General features: G+C 48.8%; 1 protein-coding gene across 3 annotated transcripts in view; it reads left to right on the forward strand.

Moving 5' to 3' along the window:
* LOC111856898 (NHS-like protein 2) overlaps window positions 1-17,507 on the forward strand; it is a 53,661-nt gene that overhangs the window by 19,384 nt on the left and 16,770 nt on the right. The window contains exon 1 of one of the 3 annotated variants that reach the window (XM_023837202.2): window positions 10,733-10,882. The exons of the other annotated variants lie outside the window; for them this stretch is intronic. Coding sequence (XP_023692970.1) covers window positions 10,849-10,882 — 34 coding nt within the window. The 5' untranslated portion in view covers window positions 10,733-10,848. Of the gene's footprint in view, window positions 1-10,732; window positions 10,883-17,507 lie in introns of those variants that run through there. 3 annotated transcript variants of the gene reach the window in all.

The raw sequence follows: 17,507 nt of genomic DNA on the forward strand, positions 1-17,507 counted from the left end.
ACGGGAGAGAGGGGATGGCTGGCAGCTATCGTGGGCAGAGGAGGTCAGGGTGCCCTGCAACATGGCAAGGCCGACTAGCCCTGAACGGTTCTTTGTCATCGAAGAGTAAGCACAATGTCATGCCACACCCAGACTCTGGTCCCCTCTGTCTCTTCTCCCATCTGCCCTTACGGGGAATCAGATTCTGCTGAAAACAGATGCAGAGTATAGAGAGGGGCCGAGGTTTGGCGTGACGGCTTGGTGAAAGAACGACCGGCCGGACTGAATTGGTGAACCAGGTCCCAGGTGAACAGCCTAGAAGCTGTAGGAGGGAGACCTTATGTCTGACACTGACCTGTGGTTTGGCGACTCCCCCCGAGTCGGGCAGGTAACCAGCCCCCGCTGGTGAATCCTCAGTCCTCAGGGGAACACAGGCTCTTGCTGTTTCCCCTCAGAGTCCCTCCCCTGACATGTTTCACTGGGCATGGATCCTGGATCGTGAACCACTGCCAGATCGTGCTGCAGATACACAGTACAATGTCTTACGCTGTTAGCTGTGTCTGTGTGCCATCCGCTGTTGGCTGTGTCTGTGTGCCATCCGCTGTTGGCTGTGTCTGTGTGTCATCCGCTGTTGGCTGTGTCTGTGTGTCATCCGCTGTTGGCTGTGTCTCATCCGCTGTTGGCTGTGTCTGTGTGCCATCCGCTGTTGGCTGTGTCTGTGTGTCATCCGCTGTTGGCTGTGTCTGTGTGCTATCCGCCATTAGCTGTGTCTGTGGATTAGCCGCTGTTGGCTGTGTCTGTGTGCCATCCGCCATTAGCTGTGTCTGTGTGTCATCCGCTGTTGGCTGTGTCTGTGTGCTATCCGCCATTAGCTGTGTCTGTGGATTAGCCGCTGTTGGCTGTGTCTGTGTGCCATCCGCCATTAGCTGTGTCTGTGTGTCATCCGCTGTTGGCTGTGTCTGTGTGCTATCCGCCATTAGCTGTGTCTGTGGATTAGCCGCTGTTGGCTGTGTCTGTAACAGCTTTTGAATGTCCCATTAACTCCATTGGTGTATAACCAGTTATGACAGAATTAATATTGATATATGGAGTTATTTCTGTGGTTTTCTGGCATGTATGGGAGGGGGGGCTGTAACTGTTGAGCTGTAACTTGATAAAATCATGCTAAACTTTTACACTCAGTTCCTAATGGAGTTACCATAACCTTCTGGCCCCTAAATTGGCGACACTTTACATTGGGGGCCACAAATAATATAGTAATAAGCTATTACTTATGTTTTAATTAACCACAAACTAAGTCTTAGTTACATACTGGTCTCACGTTTGTTCATCATTAATGAATCGTAATGCATCTTTTATATCCAGCAGCTAATATATTTGTAGTTGGTGCCCCCTCTGGTAAAGTGTCACCCTTAAATGAGTTTTCACCCCGACAGAGACGTGCCTCTCTTGTTGTCTCAGACCCCTAATCCGCTTCTTACGGGCTGAACTCGCACGAGAGGGTTGTGCGTAAATGGATCTTTCGAGAGTCACCGCACGGAATCTGGGGGCGACTGGGCAGGCGAACAGACGCCCCTGTCCTTCAGCCGCTTCCCAGCGGGATCCTGCTGTCTGCTGAACTGGTTAGAGTCTGCTTTGAGTTATGGAGGCTCTGAAAAAGGCTGCCCCCCTTCTGTCCCCCAACGTCCAGCCCCCCATTGCCCCGCCCACAAACCCACCCTCCATGTCATTTTTCCTTCTCCAACTGCACCCGTCTTTGAGGGCTGAAGTTCTCTGCTGGCGAGCAGGGCTGGGTCCATCCATCCAGCTGCCCCCCTCCTTCTGCTCAGTGTGTTTAGAGATAACCGGCCGGCTCCTTCGAAACACCACCTGCATGTTTGTCTGTGGTGTTCTGGAGATACAGCTGTATGTTTCGTGAGAATGCCGTCGCTGTAATTCCTACATCCTTGAGGTAAATGATTTGCTTTTGTTTCATTTCAAGTGTCTGGAAACTTTTTTTCAGATGAACAAAATTGTTCTGGGTAATATAGGTGTTTTAGAGTGACAGCGGCATAGGGATGTGTTGGCCATTTCTGTTCAAGGGGAGACATAATTCAGATATTGCCTGTGTTTTTCTAAGCTTGAACTTACTCTTAATTTCCCGACCATAGAAACAATAATTATAATCGCTGCTTTTTGTAAAGAAATGCTTCAGATCTTGGGTTTTGTAATATTGCACCAAAGCAGTTTTTATGCATCCAAACCCGCAGACTTTCAGAAGTGCAGATAGGAGAGACTTTGTTAAACTTGAATGACTTTCTCTTTCCTTCTCTTGGTGAATGCAGAATGTTGAGAATTAGCCAGAGGCAGCTGATCTCTCTTAGCTGTGTCCAGGCACATTCCTGCTAGCTACATGCTGCTACTGTGTGGGCCTCTGACATCCAGACTGGCGTGATGCAGGTGTGATGCAGGCGTGATGCAGGCACATTCCTGAAATGATGTAAGCATGATTCCAGTACATCGCAGGCATGATGCAGGTATGATGCAGGCATGATGCAGTCACGATGCTGATATGATGCAGGTACGATGCAGGCATGATGCTGGCATGATGCAGGTACGATGCAGGCATGATGCAGTCACGATGCTGGCATGATGCAGGTACGATGCAGGCATGATGCAGTCACGATGCTGGCATGATGCAGGTACGATGCAGGCATGATGCAGTCACGATGCTGACATGATGCAGGTAAGATGCTGACATGATGCAGGCATGATGCTGACACGATGCAGGCATGATGCTGACATGATGCAGGCATGATGCTGACATGATGCAGGTAAGATGCTGACATGATGCAGGCATGATGCTGACATGATGCAGGCATGATGCTGACACGATGCTAACACAATGTAGGCACGATGCAGCCGCGATGCAGATGTGATGCTGGCATGATGCAGTCACGATGCTGGCATGATGCAGATGCGATGCAGGCACGATGCAGACACATTCTTCATAAACTCATGGAATTATGTACATGTGGTTTTTTGAAGCATCTTGGTGCCCCATGATCCGTTAAGTCTGCAGAGGTCACGCCATCCGGAGATTAATGTGTTGTTGACCAGTTGGCCTCTATGGGGGTCTTATGATAAGTAGAAGTGATTTCAGTATGGAAGCAAAACAAGAATGTTGTATTTTAAACACAAAGTTTAAGTCAAGACATTGTTTGGTAAAGTAATGTTCTGTGATTATTTATTTTGATGGTCTGTGAAGACAAACATGATTCGGCACAGACAGCGCTTCACACATATTAGAGAGATTATAGGTGCAGACCTTCAGTTGACTTCTGGGGCATTGGCTCCCAGTGCTGTCTGTAAGAGCCAGCTCTCCAATATGGGACCCAGCCAATATGCAGGTAGAGCTGTCCAAGAGAAGAGTTTCCAGAACGTACGCTGCCCCATAGGCCTCCCTGTGCAAAAATTTACTTTAGAGGGCAAATGCTTTGGTTTCCATCGGGAGACTGGCATTCACAACTATACCTTGCCCACTGTGTCACTTCTGTCCCATTTAAGTGGCTACTGAGACAGGAAGAGAGAATTATGGGTGATATTCTAATGATGCGGCATGTGGGTCATTTGTATAATCCACAGAGGGAAATGAGAGAGAATGAATGGTGGGGGAATAAAGAGTCATTTTGAAGATACTTGGAGACACTGTGTTGATGCTAAAACTGTTGAGGTCACCACTGTTTCAAAGACCATTGGCAGCTTATAACCCCACAGTGAAGCCAGACTCACAGGCTGACAGCCAAGTAGCAGTATTACACCGGAAAGAGCTACCGGTGATCCCTCACACCAGACATCTGCTCTGCTGAATTTTACCTGATGGACTGACAGATCGATGCTAGATCCTCGCAGCCTACGGTATTCAAACCCATGATAGGTTCACCTTGATGAGTAGCCGCAGAAAGGCTGTTAGCCTTCAGCTAGGAGGTTCTTATGTCCTGTTCTCTTTCTGGTATGGAGGACTGAGCAAGCTGGCAACTTTGTATTGTTTGTGATTTCATGGCTTGTTTAGTGTTGTTCCAGGTATTTTTTTGTGTTGGGCCAGCTAGGTCCAAATGGAGTTTCTTTCAGTGTTGCTCTTCCAAGTGAAGTTTGATATTCAGGGAAATCCCGGCATTATGGATGGGACATTTTGGCTCAGGGGTGGTGTGGGGGTGCAGTGGTTCGCACAGTTGCCTCTGTGGAGAAAATTTGTGAGGGCCTAGAAATGAACGCAGCTTGCATGCATCACTGCTGTGGGCCTACAGGCCTTGAGCTCTTTCCCAGTAGTGTCACCTTCTGCTATCTTGTAGCCGCGGCCCTGAAACACTGGGGCACTTTCTTTCCCTGTTTTGACGGCCTTCTTCCCTTTCCCGTGGATCTGGGAGGATCACCTTTTTATCAGGCCAGGTGCTGTGCCAGGCCGGAGTCTATGGGAATGTTCTGTCTAGGAGAAAGTTCTTTCGACCCTGTATCTGCCCCGAGCAAATTGTTTACCTTTGCTCACAACCTCGCTGCCTCGACCTCGGTGAATGTGCGTGTGGGCCCTGCTCGAGCAGATGACTCCAGCCTTAAATTTCTGCAACACCTCACACTTCTGGGACCAAGGTTTGAATCTTCGCCAGGGTTCCATGTGTGTGGAGTTTACATGCTCTCCCCGTGTCGTCATGGGGTTTCCTCCAAGTACTCTGGTTTTCCCCCACAGTCCAAAAACATGCGGAGTTGCCAAATTGCCCGTAGGTGTGCCTGTGTGAGTAATTGGTGTGTGATTGTGCCTTGTGATGGGTTGGCGCCCCATCCTGGGTTGTTCCCTGCTTTTCACCTGTAGACCACCTGAGACCCTGAACAGGACAAAGCGATTACAGAAAATGTATGTATGTATGTATGTATGTATAAGATAAACATTGTATATATAGGTTTGGTACTGTCTGGTTTAACTCCATTGGTGTATAATCCACTGGAATTCTTGGAATACACACCCCCCTGCAGATAAGGTGGGACTACTAGTCTGATGCTGAAAATTATTTGATATAATTGTAAATGTGACTGACCCTTACGGAGTATACTACCAAGTCAGCTTTTAATCATTTTAATGTCCACAGACACTGATTGTTTTTGCGTTTCGTACCTTTCGCTATGTGTGCTAAATGTTATCTATGAAAGTGATCTCTGCTGTAATGAGATATTGGCATATTGGCAAATGTATGTGTCAGAGCAGTGATATATTTTTATGTTACCTCTGGGGTTTAATATAGACAAAGCTACAAAATTCATATACTGTATTAATGTACATGTTGGAAATATATAGCATTTTATCAGCATTATGTGACTTTGATACAATGTGGCATCAAATTGCCAAGATATTTATGGGAAAACACATTTCATACAAAATCTATGCTTTTTAAAAATAGTTGTGGAAAGGATCATATGTGTCACATAAATAAGAACGCAAAAAGTATATATGTGAAAATGTGTTGTTTTTGACTTTTAGCAGGGGTGGGGCGCAACAGGACAAAAATGTTTTTTCCCTTCATTGTGAGGTAGAAGTGAAACTGGCGGGGAAGCAGACATTTGCAGAAGCTGTTTTTGGTGTCGCTTTATGAAGCCGCCCGGTTCATATGGCCGAGTGGTGATGAGCTGGTCATGTGATCTGATACGAAGCAGAGCAGCAGCAGAAGACACTCAGGTCAGTAGGGTCACTAGCCGGGTGCCTAATGAAGCGTGGCTGGCCCTGATTGGCTGACTGACTTTCAAACATGGCCAATGAGGCTTTCACCACGTGTCGAGATCTTTGCTTTAGTTTGAAGTGTCTTTTCGTTTTGGGCGGGTCGAGACTTTCAATCTAAGGGGCTGTAACTCTAGTTGATGTTCAGTTTTTTGTAAAATGAAATTCATAAATTTCTTAAAAACTGCTTTCCTTACACATACCTCCTGTGCAAGAATTTCCTTGAAGGCATGCGCTGTGTTTTCCTTAGAAGACATCGTTAGGGTTACGGTTAGGGTTTGGGGTAAATGGTGGCAGTTGAAAAAGGCATTTAAACACATTTAAAGGGTTAATGTTACTGAATTTCTGAAGCAACAGTCACAGACACAGAAACACAAGGAGCTTACTATTATATTAAGTTACATATTTATATGTCTTAACAATTAACATGCCTTTCAGGAAGTCTGGTACCGACATCAGCTCAAAGGCACCTAATAAATAAAATTTTAATAATGTGTCTGTAATATGATTTTCCGAGTTTGGTTCAGTAGTCTCTGGGATGGACTGCAGACGTTCCCACGCCGGCAGAGAGCCTGGCACATGCTCCGGACGGGGCCGTCAGGAGGGCACCTGGGCAGACGGCCTGGGGTGAGCACAGCTTCCCCGGCACTGCGCTGGCACTGTAGCCTGTGCTTAGCAGGACCCAGCCAGAACCTTGCCTGTTCTGACCTATATTCCCCAGTGCCTCATCTAACTATGCTTAAAATTAAGCTGATCATTCAGTTACTCTTGGTGAACTGTGTGAATTACGCCATGGTGCGCAGTTATACTTGGAATATAAACTATAATTCAATGTAATGCACTTTTGCTGAACCCTAAAGTAGTGCCTCATTTTATGAATTAGGGTAAGAATTAGGTTTGGTGATGGGGCGTGGCCAGGCCGCAGTGGCACAGGAGGGATGCGCATGATTGGCTGAGGCTGAGAGGGAGGCAAGCTGACATTGGACAGCACACTGTCCTGGGGAGTAATACAGGGAGCACAGGAGGTGTCAGACACTCTATTGTCACTTTTCCACTGGCGTACAGAAACCAAGCCGTACCCAAGCCGTACCCGAGCCCTACCCGAGCTCTACCCGAGCCGTACCCGAGCCGTACTGCAAATAGAGACTGCTTATAGCAAGTTCCAGCTTTGGCTTTCCACTGCAGAAGGGTCGACTCAGTAAAGGTGTTGTTGGGTTTGGAGAGAGACAGTGACGTAAAAAGGACAAGATGCCTATTTACTGTTCACACTGTGTGCATTATGATTTACTTTGTGTTAATTTTTGTTAGCACGTCTGTGAGAATCGGCGTGTTGAATTAATGAATGAATGAAAGTTACATTTATATAGCACTTTTCAAGACACCCAAAGCACTTTTACAGAAGCAATGGGGAGCCGCTTCGACCACCACTGTGTAGCCCCCCCCTGGATGAGACAGCAGCCATTCACAGGAGCTGAGGTGGTGAAGGGGCAGGAGAGAATTCACCAATTAGATATAGGGGATGATTAGGAGGGCAGATCTGATCGTTTTAAAGGGTGGTTAAGGGAAGCTCAGTAATATTCATGAGAAGCACTACCTGATTGGCCGATGAACGCTAAAACTCATTCATGTTCTGATCCCTGGACATTTTTGCCTCACCAAATATGGTAGCCCTACAAAGGTCAGCACCATTTTAACAGCACAATGTCCCTGCAACTGTACTGGGGCATTGGGATCCATACAGACCAGAGGATAGGCTAACCTGATCCATAACCTGATCCATAACCTGATCCATAACCTGATCCATAACCTGATCCATAACCTGATCCAGCAGCAACCCAACTTTCCAGGTTAGTCTCCCATCCACCGAGCGTGCGAAGCTACATCACCTGTTTGTCACACTGTGCGATGCTACTAATAATTAATAATATATAGAATAAAGGATTTTTCCTTAATAAAATTCATGTGCAGATCACTGGTATCTCCATGCATTTCAACCAATCAGATGGTGGTGATGCAACCAGCTCATTCAGGCCGCGGTCTTGGCAGCGTAAGTACGACAGCGGTGCAGCGGTCTGAGCCTGTTCTCCGCAGCTCTGTAGGTGGGGGGCATATGGCCAGCCCCCACTTTCTTTCCAGGACTGTTTCCTTCCACCCGCCCCTCGGCTGTTTGTTCAAAGGGGTCAGGCCAGCCGAATGCGCAGCGCTGGGGTGTGTCTGTGTCGTCCGTGCCTGAATGCAGTGCAGCTGCGTAGGGTAGCGGGGGGGGGGGTTCTTTGTGTGTGAATCTTCCTCTTTTTTGCTTTTTTTTCTTGTGGAGTTTCGGGTCTGTGAGACGCTGGGGGCTTCCGGCAGCCATAGCCACGCACGTGAGCTGAAGGCGACCGAGACTGATAGCCTGTGACTGAACGACGACCTTCCAGGGCACCAGATGCATGCGTGGCTTTCAGACTGAATGAGAGCCCTGCGAGGTGTGGCTGCTCCCTCATGCGGAGCAGAGGTGCCCGGTGTCACTGACAGCTCATCGCGTGTGTCATACATGCCGCATGTTAGCAAAGTGCCGTCTTTCCTGGGCCCCCAGTTCTTTGTGTCTGATAGGGATGCCTGACACGCACTTCCTGGATTCGTAGGCTGTTGATATGAACCTCGTCAATGTTACTGTTAGCAGTTACCAGTGTGGAATGGTGAGAGGTGAGCCAGGGGGGTTGTTTGTGTGTGCGTGTGTTTATGTCCGTACGGGGGCATCTCCAGTGGAGTGCTCCTCATTCGTGCATGTGTCGCCGCCCTGGTGGCAGGCCGTGCTTCCACAGATCCCTTGTCTCTGTATCCTCTTTTTTGTGCTGGGAAGTGACACTCACTCGTCCTTGGGCAACGTCCTGCTTTTGCTAGGTCAGCCCAAGTATTTTTACTTTTCAAAGGGCCTGGTATCATCCTGCCCCAACTGGTGAGAGAGGGGGTCAGACCCCATATTATCAGTGTTCTCTCACCCCCACAGTCCGGCCCGGCGTAGCCAGCCCTCCTCAGGCACCCTGCTGTCTGTCTGCCTCCTCCCCACCTCCTCCTCAGCCTTCATCTGCTGTCCTCTTCCTTCTATCTCCCATCCCAAACTATTTATCCTAATCCCCGGTAACTGCCAGGCCACCATCTTCCCCCAAATCTCTGACCCTGATCCTGCACACCTCTTTCGGTGCGGTTGGGGAATGATGTGTACATCACAGAGTAACATCTGAATCTACGGCCCTTCTCTTTCCTCCCTCTGATTCAGCCTCACACACACACACACACACACACGCACACACACACACACCCAAGCCCGCAGTTGTGCTCAGCATTGGGTGTCTTCCTCTCTCGAAATCCCACCTCCTGTTACAGCTTAACACGTATCCGTTCGCTCTCTCCTTCTCCAGTAGTGGTGTCCAAGTCAGCGGCCGGTTCCGGTCCCTTTAATCTCACACAGTAGGGTGTCTCCTCCGAGGGCAGGGGGGGTGTAAATCCAGCCCCGGAACCTTTCATTTTCACAGAGTGCATGTCTGAATCCCTGCCGGTCGGTGTGTGTCATGGAAGATCTCCTATCCTTCAGTTCACCTTGGAGCTGCGTCCCCCCAAGGGGGTGTGCATGTCCTCGTACAGAATCGGGTGTTTCTCAGTATAAACACCAGTCATTGCTGATTTTGTTCTCTCTGTTCGCCTTAGTCTAATATACATGTTGTGTACATATAGGCGAGGACCAAGTGACAGAAACACCATGGTCACAGAAACTACAAAATGAGCATGCAGTGTGATTTGTCGTACAGTTTAGTGTCTGTGCATGTTTACTGATTTGCTGAATCAGGGGCTGCCATATCCTTGCCTGGCTGACAGTGGACAGCCAGCATTTGGCTTCTACACACCCCCAGTCCCCGTCTGGGCTCCTCCTCACACCCCCAGTCCCTGTCTGGGCTCCTCCTCACACCCCCAGTCCCTGTCTGGGCTCCTCCTCACACCCCCCTGTCCAAAACTTGGCTCCTCCACACACCCCCTGTCCCTGTCTGGGCTCCTCCACACATCCCCTGTCCCTGTCTGGGCTCCTCCTCACACCCCCAGTCCCCATCTGGGCTCCTCCTTACACCCCCAGTCCCCGTCTGGGCTCCTCCACACGCCCCCTGTCCCTGTCTGAGCTCCTCATCACACCTCCTGTCTCTGTCTGGGTTCCTCCTCACACTCCCTGTCCCTGTCAGGACTCCTCCTCACACCTCCTGTCTCTGTCTGGGTTCCTCCTCACACTCCCTGTCCCTGTCAGGACTCCTCCTCACACCTCCTGTCCCTGTCTGGGTTCCTCCTCACACCCCCTGTCCCTGTCAGGACTCCTCCTCACACCTCCTGTCTCTGTCTCGGTTCTTCCTCACACTCCCTGTCCCAAACCTGGCTCCTCCATATGCCCTCTGTCCCTGTCTGAGCTCCTCATCACACCTCCTGTCCCTGTCTGGGTTCCTCCTCACACTCCCTGTCCCTGTCAGGACTCCTCCTCACACCTCCTGTCTCTGTCTGGGTTCCTCCTCACACTCCCTGTCCCTGTCAGGACTCCTCCTCACACCTCCTGTCCCTGTCTGGGTTCCTCCTCACACTCCCTGTCCCAAACCTGGCTCCTCCACACGTCCCCTGTCCCTGTCTAGGCTCCTCATCACACCCCCAGTCCCCGTCTGGGCTCCTCCTCACACCCCCCTGTCCCAAACCAGGCTCCTCCATATGCCCCCTGTCCTTATGTGGGCTCCGCTCCGCCACATGATGCCCTGTTAGCCAGCCTCCCTCATCACCTTGTGTGTTTCAGGAAGCGGCTCCAGCGCCGGGAAGGAAAGCATGGCTGGGGGGGTGACAATGACACGGGGGGCTGGGTGGGGGCACCAAAACAGCGGGTTCCTGCTGGCTTCCTGCCTTTCTCCCCAGACGTAGGGGAGGAAGCTGGCCCCCCTTTGCTCCCCCTCTCTCTCTCCCTTTCCCTCCCTCAATGGGACCCCCCGTACGCCCCCTGCTCTCCAGTCGCGCGTCTCCCTTAAACACACTCTCCCTGCTCCCAGTTCCTTCGCGGTTCCCCTCCAAGACACCAGGGCTCGCACTCACACTCTGGGGTCTGCCTGGGACCCCCTGCAGACATGGAGAGGCTGGAGCCATTCAGGAGCAAAGGAGGTAAGGAGGGGGTAAATGGGGAGGTGGCGGGGCAGCCTGAGCTTCCTCGAGGGACTGGGAGGCGTGAGTCTAACGAGGGCAGTGCAGTGCTTTGCATTGTGGTGCATTATTCTGCCAGCTGAGCTGGTCTTTGGCTGCTTGGTCAGTGAAGTCCTGGACATGCATTAGCAACAGAGTACACTAGTAAGGATTTTTTTAAGGAAACTTAAGGAAGTTTTGTTTAGCATCCTGTTGATCACTGTTCCCCCTCGTCCTTTTGAGACACGTGTGTCCGAGTCGCTCTGTCGTTCACCCTAAAGCTTGCAGGAAATCAGAGGCATCAGTGACTGAGGTTTGGCGTAAGCGGTCGTGGGTTCGGCGCTGGTCAGAGTCGTAGAGCGCTAAAGGCATGCTCCAAAAAAGACCCTTGTTTCGGGGTGGGCAGGGGGTGCTGGGGAGTGCGTTCCGGTAGATTCGGTTCACATTTCACCACAGGGCTATGATTGGACTGTAATCATGATGTGAGGGATCCGCAGTGGGGGTCTCACACTGCCAGGATTATAAATACACATGGAAATGAGCATTAAGCTTCATGCAATTTTCATGCTAATGGCCCTGCTAACGAGGGCTCTGCATCACTTCTGATAGGCCAGACTGGTGGACAGGTTTGGACCTCAAGAGGTTTAGGATACTTTGGATAATAAGAGGCTGAAGCCCTAATAAATGGAGGAGGCTGGCCTCACTCACTGCAGATTTATCCTGCGAAACTTCTCAACAACCTCTGTTTTAGCCCCTCCCACTTTAGGCCCCGCCCACTTTAGGCCCCGCCCACTTTAGGTTTGGCGCTGTCTTGTGCTGCTCTGAGGGTTTTGCTTTTAAGTGGCCGGTCTTATGGCTAGCATGCGTTTCACCGCCAGCAGTCCTCTGAACCAAGCGTGACACCCCAGGGGAAGGTGTCAGCAGAGTTCTCATTACTGCTAGGAGGGAGGGGAGAGGGTCTGTCTCCGATTTTACTGCCAAATTCTCTGTCTGTCACTGCTGACATCTCTCATTCCACCTGTTTCACTCCTCCCTGCTCTCTGCCTCCTCCTCTCTCACTCTTCCACTCTTCCTTCTCCCTCTCCCTCCTCCTGTCTCCCATACTCACTCCTCATGCTTTTTCTTCTGTTGCTGCCCACCTTTTAATGTCCATTTCAACAATGGGCGATGGGAATGAACTGCACCTGTAAAAGCTTCTCTGTTGTCTTGGAAATGCCTGATCTCCCAGTCTAATTAACGGATTCTTCAATAGCTCCAAGTCAGGGGGGAGGTGTGTGGCTCAGTGGGTTAGAACTCTGTACCTGTGATTGGAAGGTTGCTGGTTCGAATCTTTTAGTGATCAGTGGTCATTGTTGACACACCACAGCACAGCACACAATAACAAAACGTGCCCTCTGCATTTAGCCCATAGGTGACGTCGTGACATAGCAGGAGGCAGCCAATTCAGCGCCCAAGGAGCAGTGCCTTGCTCAGGCTACCTTGCGGGTCGGGGATTTGAACCTGCAATCTATCAATTACAAGTGCACTTCCCTAACCATTAAGCCACCACTGCCCACTACCCGGGGCCTGTTGCCATTAAGCCTATGTGCAAAGCCCTTGACTGTCTGAAATGCTCCATGAGTGCACTCTAAAAATTCACTCTCTGAATTTGTCACGTGCAAGAAGAGCTATGTGAAAAGCATTCAAATGAATTCTGTGGATGCTAATCATCAGTTGGCTAATAATATACTGATTGCTTACTAAATGACAATGTTACTTTAAAGGCTCATTGCTTTTGAGAGTGTAAATAGGCAGCCGGATCATGGTGGGGTAGGCAGACTGTTACCCCTCCTTCCCATAATCCCGCAGGTGGCCGTTTGACTGTTACATAACTCGGCTGCCCTTCCTGTGTGTTCATACTGCCAGGTGTGGAGCAACAAACAGAAGCTGCGCCACTATTGCAGTCCCCATGCAAAGGTGCAGGAAGGAGACGAGCGCTGCTGTGAGCTCCCAGCCTTCCAGCACGCATAGGCTGTGGGGGGAGCCCCATCATATTGATCCCTCTGGGGGGGGGCAGCTCAGAATTATCACAAAAGGGCGCCGTACTTGAGCATGACCTCGCCTGATTGGCTGAGCTTGAGTAACCATGTAGTCGAAACGCAGAGGGCGCTGAATGCGGGTTGGCGATGCCCTCAGGTAAATACCCCCCCCCCCCGTGTGTGGCCCAAGCTGCCTCTGGTGTCCCCCAGTGGCCTGCTGTCAGGGCTGTTGGCGCTGATATCTGGCGGACATCAGCACACTGCTGGCCAAAATAAGTGACATAATCGCTGGCCCTTCCCGAATGATTGTTCTGGAGTCGGCACAAACAATGCCAGGACAGGGGAACACAGCCCAGCCTGGCAGGCGACCAGCTCCCGCGGGCAGAACATGCCACACTGTACTATTCCCATCATTTCTTAAAGCCATAATCTTAAGGCTAACCTGGATTTACAGACATAGAGCCCATTGAATAATTTACGCAAATGGGACTGCATTCCATCCATCATCCATCCATCCATCCAGTCATGATATGCCGCTTATCCAGGGTTGGGTCACAGGGGCAGCATTCTAAGCAGGGATGCCCAGACCTCCCTGTCCCCAGCCAGCTCCTCTAGGGCATACCAAGGCGTTCCCAGGGCAGCCAAGAGATATAATCACACCCAGGACTGTATTTTGAATTGTAATACAATTTTTAGTTATATGACTCTCTCTATATACATTTTTGATATAGATACCTGAGTATGTGCCCACTGCAAGCCGCCTGTGAGCCGAATTCTGGAGGCAGGGTGGGCCACTCTGCCTGTGCTCTCAAGGTTAAACACCTAGCATTTTTGGCGTTATGCTTTAATAACTACTACAAAATCAAACAACATCATACATCGGATGATTAAATAAGTAACTGGAATAAAGTTCTGCAGTCTCTAAAAACTGGTAGTGTTTCCACAATTTTGGCCAGCATTGTATTACTGACAAAAACAGTAGGCAATATAAACAGTATTGACAGAATGAACAGTGTTAACAGCATAAAGTGTCCAGCGGTATAAAGCGTCAAATCAGTGTATTAGTCCCAGTGCACTGGGGTTGTTGGTAGTGCAGTTATCACTGGGCAATCAGGCAAGGAACGGGTGTTTAGTCCCAAGTCTGTGCATCGAATCAGAATGCTGTCCGTGTGGCAGAACTGGACCTCCTATGCAGATGGATCTCAGCGGTTCTGATGAGCTTTCATACGAGGGCTGTCGGCTGCTTTTATTCTTAGTTGTGGAAATGACAGAGAAAGTTATTCAGTCTAAAACGGTCCCATGCAAAGAGAGATAATCGCTGGTTCCAAGCCGGAATATAGAGGCACAGAAACTTTAGATGAAGATCATATTTCATACCAATACCAGTTTATTCATTCAATTCTCTGTTGACTTTTTATGATTGGGAAGAACACATTTAGGATCAGGTGACAGGATCTTAGTGAAAGCCGTCATTATCTGTGCATACTTTGGGGCGACTGCAGCAGGCTGAGTGAGTACCGTCCAGGATATTTGTGGCAGCATGATGTGTGGGTTTTCAGAGGTCAAAAAGCTGAACTGGGGTGTGGGGGGGGGGGTCCTTATTTGTGACCATCTCCACTGTGGTTTCCTCTCTCAACGCCTCTGCACTTTAATTTCCTCTTTGGTGGGTGTGGTGCTTTCGGTGAGTGTTTAGATACAGGAGGAGGGAGGAACCCCCTGTGCATTTGAGCGAGAAGTCATCCTTGCGGGTGGCTGTCGGCACGGCACGCTGAAGCACTGAACTCCTTATCTGGTAAAATACTGTGCTTTTCATTTCTTTTCTGAGTTGTTGATTGTTAGTTGCAGTATATGGATCTGCCTCACTGTTTTGGAGAAAGACACTGCCGTTCTGCGCTTTAACAGCATTTCTTTGCTACTGTGGGTTGGTGTCACTGGATATCAGGTGTCATAGCTGATGGATATGGAGAGCTGGAGAGCTGTGTTGTTTCAGTGGGATCTCTGTGGGGATGTGCACACTGTGAATGTGTGCAGCAGCCTGGAGCACAGTGGGATGTGAAATCTGACTGACTAACTTTCAGGCACAGAGAGATGGCCCATTGGAGAACGTGAGCATGTGACCCCTACCAAGGGCATTTTGTGGGGAGGGGAGCTGGAAGACCAATGCGACACAATGCGAGGGCGCAAATATGGGGAAGACAACACATTATTTCTGCATGTATTTCGTCATACAAGAACAATGAATCAGAATCAGAATACTTTGGGTGTTTTATCTTATGTTATTCAGTTAACAATATGAAGTTATATATCATTTTGTTGCATCTTTCGTAAGTGTTTGTAGCTAATAGATGAAGCCCTTTTCTGTTCACTCGGATGGCGGTGCTGGTGTTGAGGCTCCTCCACGGCTCTAACTTACTGTCCATTTAAGGTGCAGTGTACTAATACGGTGGCTGAAAGACAGTCCTGGCGAATGAGGATAGTCCACCTAAGAGCTGACATGGAACGTGCCAGGACCAGTCAGCTGACTTGACTGCGTATAATGTTCCGCCCTTTTCTCAGAAGCAGTTGTTTTGGTGATATTTGTGTGCGAGGTGTGTATTGCAAAGCCCACAGCAGCAGAACTTGTCCCATCCGGTCATAAGCAGAAGTTGCTGAATGTTGGTTGAGTGCACTTTCCCAATGTTTGTGCCCTGATGCCCAAAGGAAGATGCCATCTGCTCTTAACGTTGGCCTTAGATTTCCGAGGTGTAAAGTCAGGCTGTCGCCTGCCATTGTTCTGCTCCTGTCCGTCCCCACGAGACACACTGCAATGACACAGGAACATCTGTAGCCTTGGGCTGTCAATTGAAAAGACGGTGGGTGGCAAAGTCAAGTGAGATCCTCTTTTTTAGTGAGAGCTGAGACAAACCAGGCAACCCAGCAAACGTGGAACGTTCAAATAACATTAGCCTATGGTTCTCCTATGGTTAATTTTACAAGAACCTTCTCATAACGTTTTGGGAACGTTTGCAAATGTTTTGGGAACTAAAAACTCGAACACTACATAAACGTTCCTACCACATTTAGAAAACCTAACTGAAATATTGTTATAGGCTCTTCCAAAGGTTTTTTGTTTTGCACTGATTAGGGGAATGTTAATACAAACAAACAGGAATGTTGTCAGAATCAGAATCAGAATCAGACCGGATGGGACAAGTTCTGCTGCTGTGGGCTTTGCAATACACACCTCGCACACAAATATCACCAAAACAACTGCTTCTGAGAATTGTCTATAGGTTATCCAGAAGTTCCCACATTACAGATTTTAGGAGAATGTTCCAAAAACAAAACCATGCAACTAAAAACTAATGTAACAGTTTATAACAAATGTAACAAAAAACAACTTTCCTGGCAAACAATAGGAACGAAACAAAATTTCAGGGAACGTTCCATAACCCAAAAAAATTGCACTCAAAAACCAAAACCAAAAATTGTTAGCTGGGAATGAATGTAAAGTTTAGACTGTTCAGGTGTTAAGATGATGGTTTGATTTCATCCTCTAGCGTATTGTTGTGGATCAGACAGGCAGATATCCCAGATATTCCCTGTAAGAAGTATTCATGCGGGATGCACTGTAAATTCACGTTTCACGTTTCAGGTTTTTTTTTTGTCACATGTGTTGGGAGGGGCACAGTGAAGTTGTTTTGCCATAGTTGCAGGACAGGGGACCAGTACAGGGGGACAGTAGGACAGACGGCAGTGCAATACAGGACAAGGCAAGGATGCAGGACATAAGACAGTATGCAGGGGGGACAAGAATGTACAAATGGAGTTCTCAGTTCCTTCATTTTACTGACCTCAGACACACTCCGTAGTCCTGTTTCCTGAAGACGCTGTGGTGCCCGCAGCCTTGGTGGTTGTGTCTTAATTTCCTCGCTAGTTTACAGCCATGTTTTAGTACACTAATATGTTTCTTGTGCTCAGAGATTTTGTCATGGAAGGTTCCGGGGCAGAAAGTGGGGGCAGGGAGCCAGTCCCTCCCCGTGAGAAACCTAACCAGTGTGACATGGTTTGAGGAACCCGCCCTTCTCAGAGGTTACATCGAAGCTTTCCGTTATGCCTCGACAGATATAGAGTGACCTCGTGTGACAGTGAGGTGTGGTTAGATGGAAACCCACTCAGCTTTCTCTGGGTTAAAAACATGCACACTTTCTGTGACGCCTTACTTTTACGATGTGAGATGTTTAGGAGACATATGATTGGATGGACTATATCTGTGCACTGAACGTTCAGCACCGTTTAATAGACCTTATGAGTAAAAATATTTAAAATGGGGTTTCATATGGTTTTGTGAAAGTAGAAACACTTTGAAATTATATATTCTGTTACACACCACAATAGTTTGCACATTTTCACTTAACTTGTTTTGTAAACCCAGATACAGCCTCAGGCTTCAGTTTTTGCATCAGGGAGTGAAAATAATGCTGTTCGCTCTTTAGGGTGTAAAGAAATGGAAAAATATATAAACGTTTACATTTCTTACAAAGAGTCCCTTATGCCCAGAGGAGAGTAAGCAGAGCTCCCCTTGTGTTACCTTCAGCTGGGGTGTCTTT

This window comes from Paramormyrops kingsleyae, chromosome 24, assembly GCF_048594095.1.
Source record: "Paramormyrops kingsleyae isolate MSU_618 chromosome 24, PKINGS_0.4, whole genome shotgun sequence".
In the NCBI taxonomy this organism is placed as follows: domain Eukaryota; kingdom Metazoa; phylum Chordata; class Actinopteri; order Osteoglossiformes; family Mormyridae; genus Paramormyrops; species Paramormyrops kingsleyae.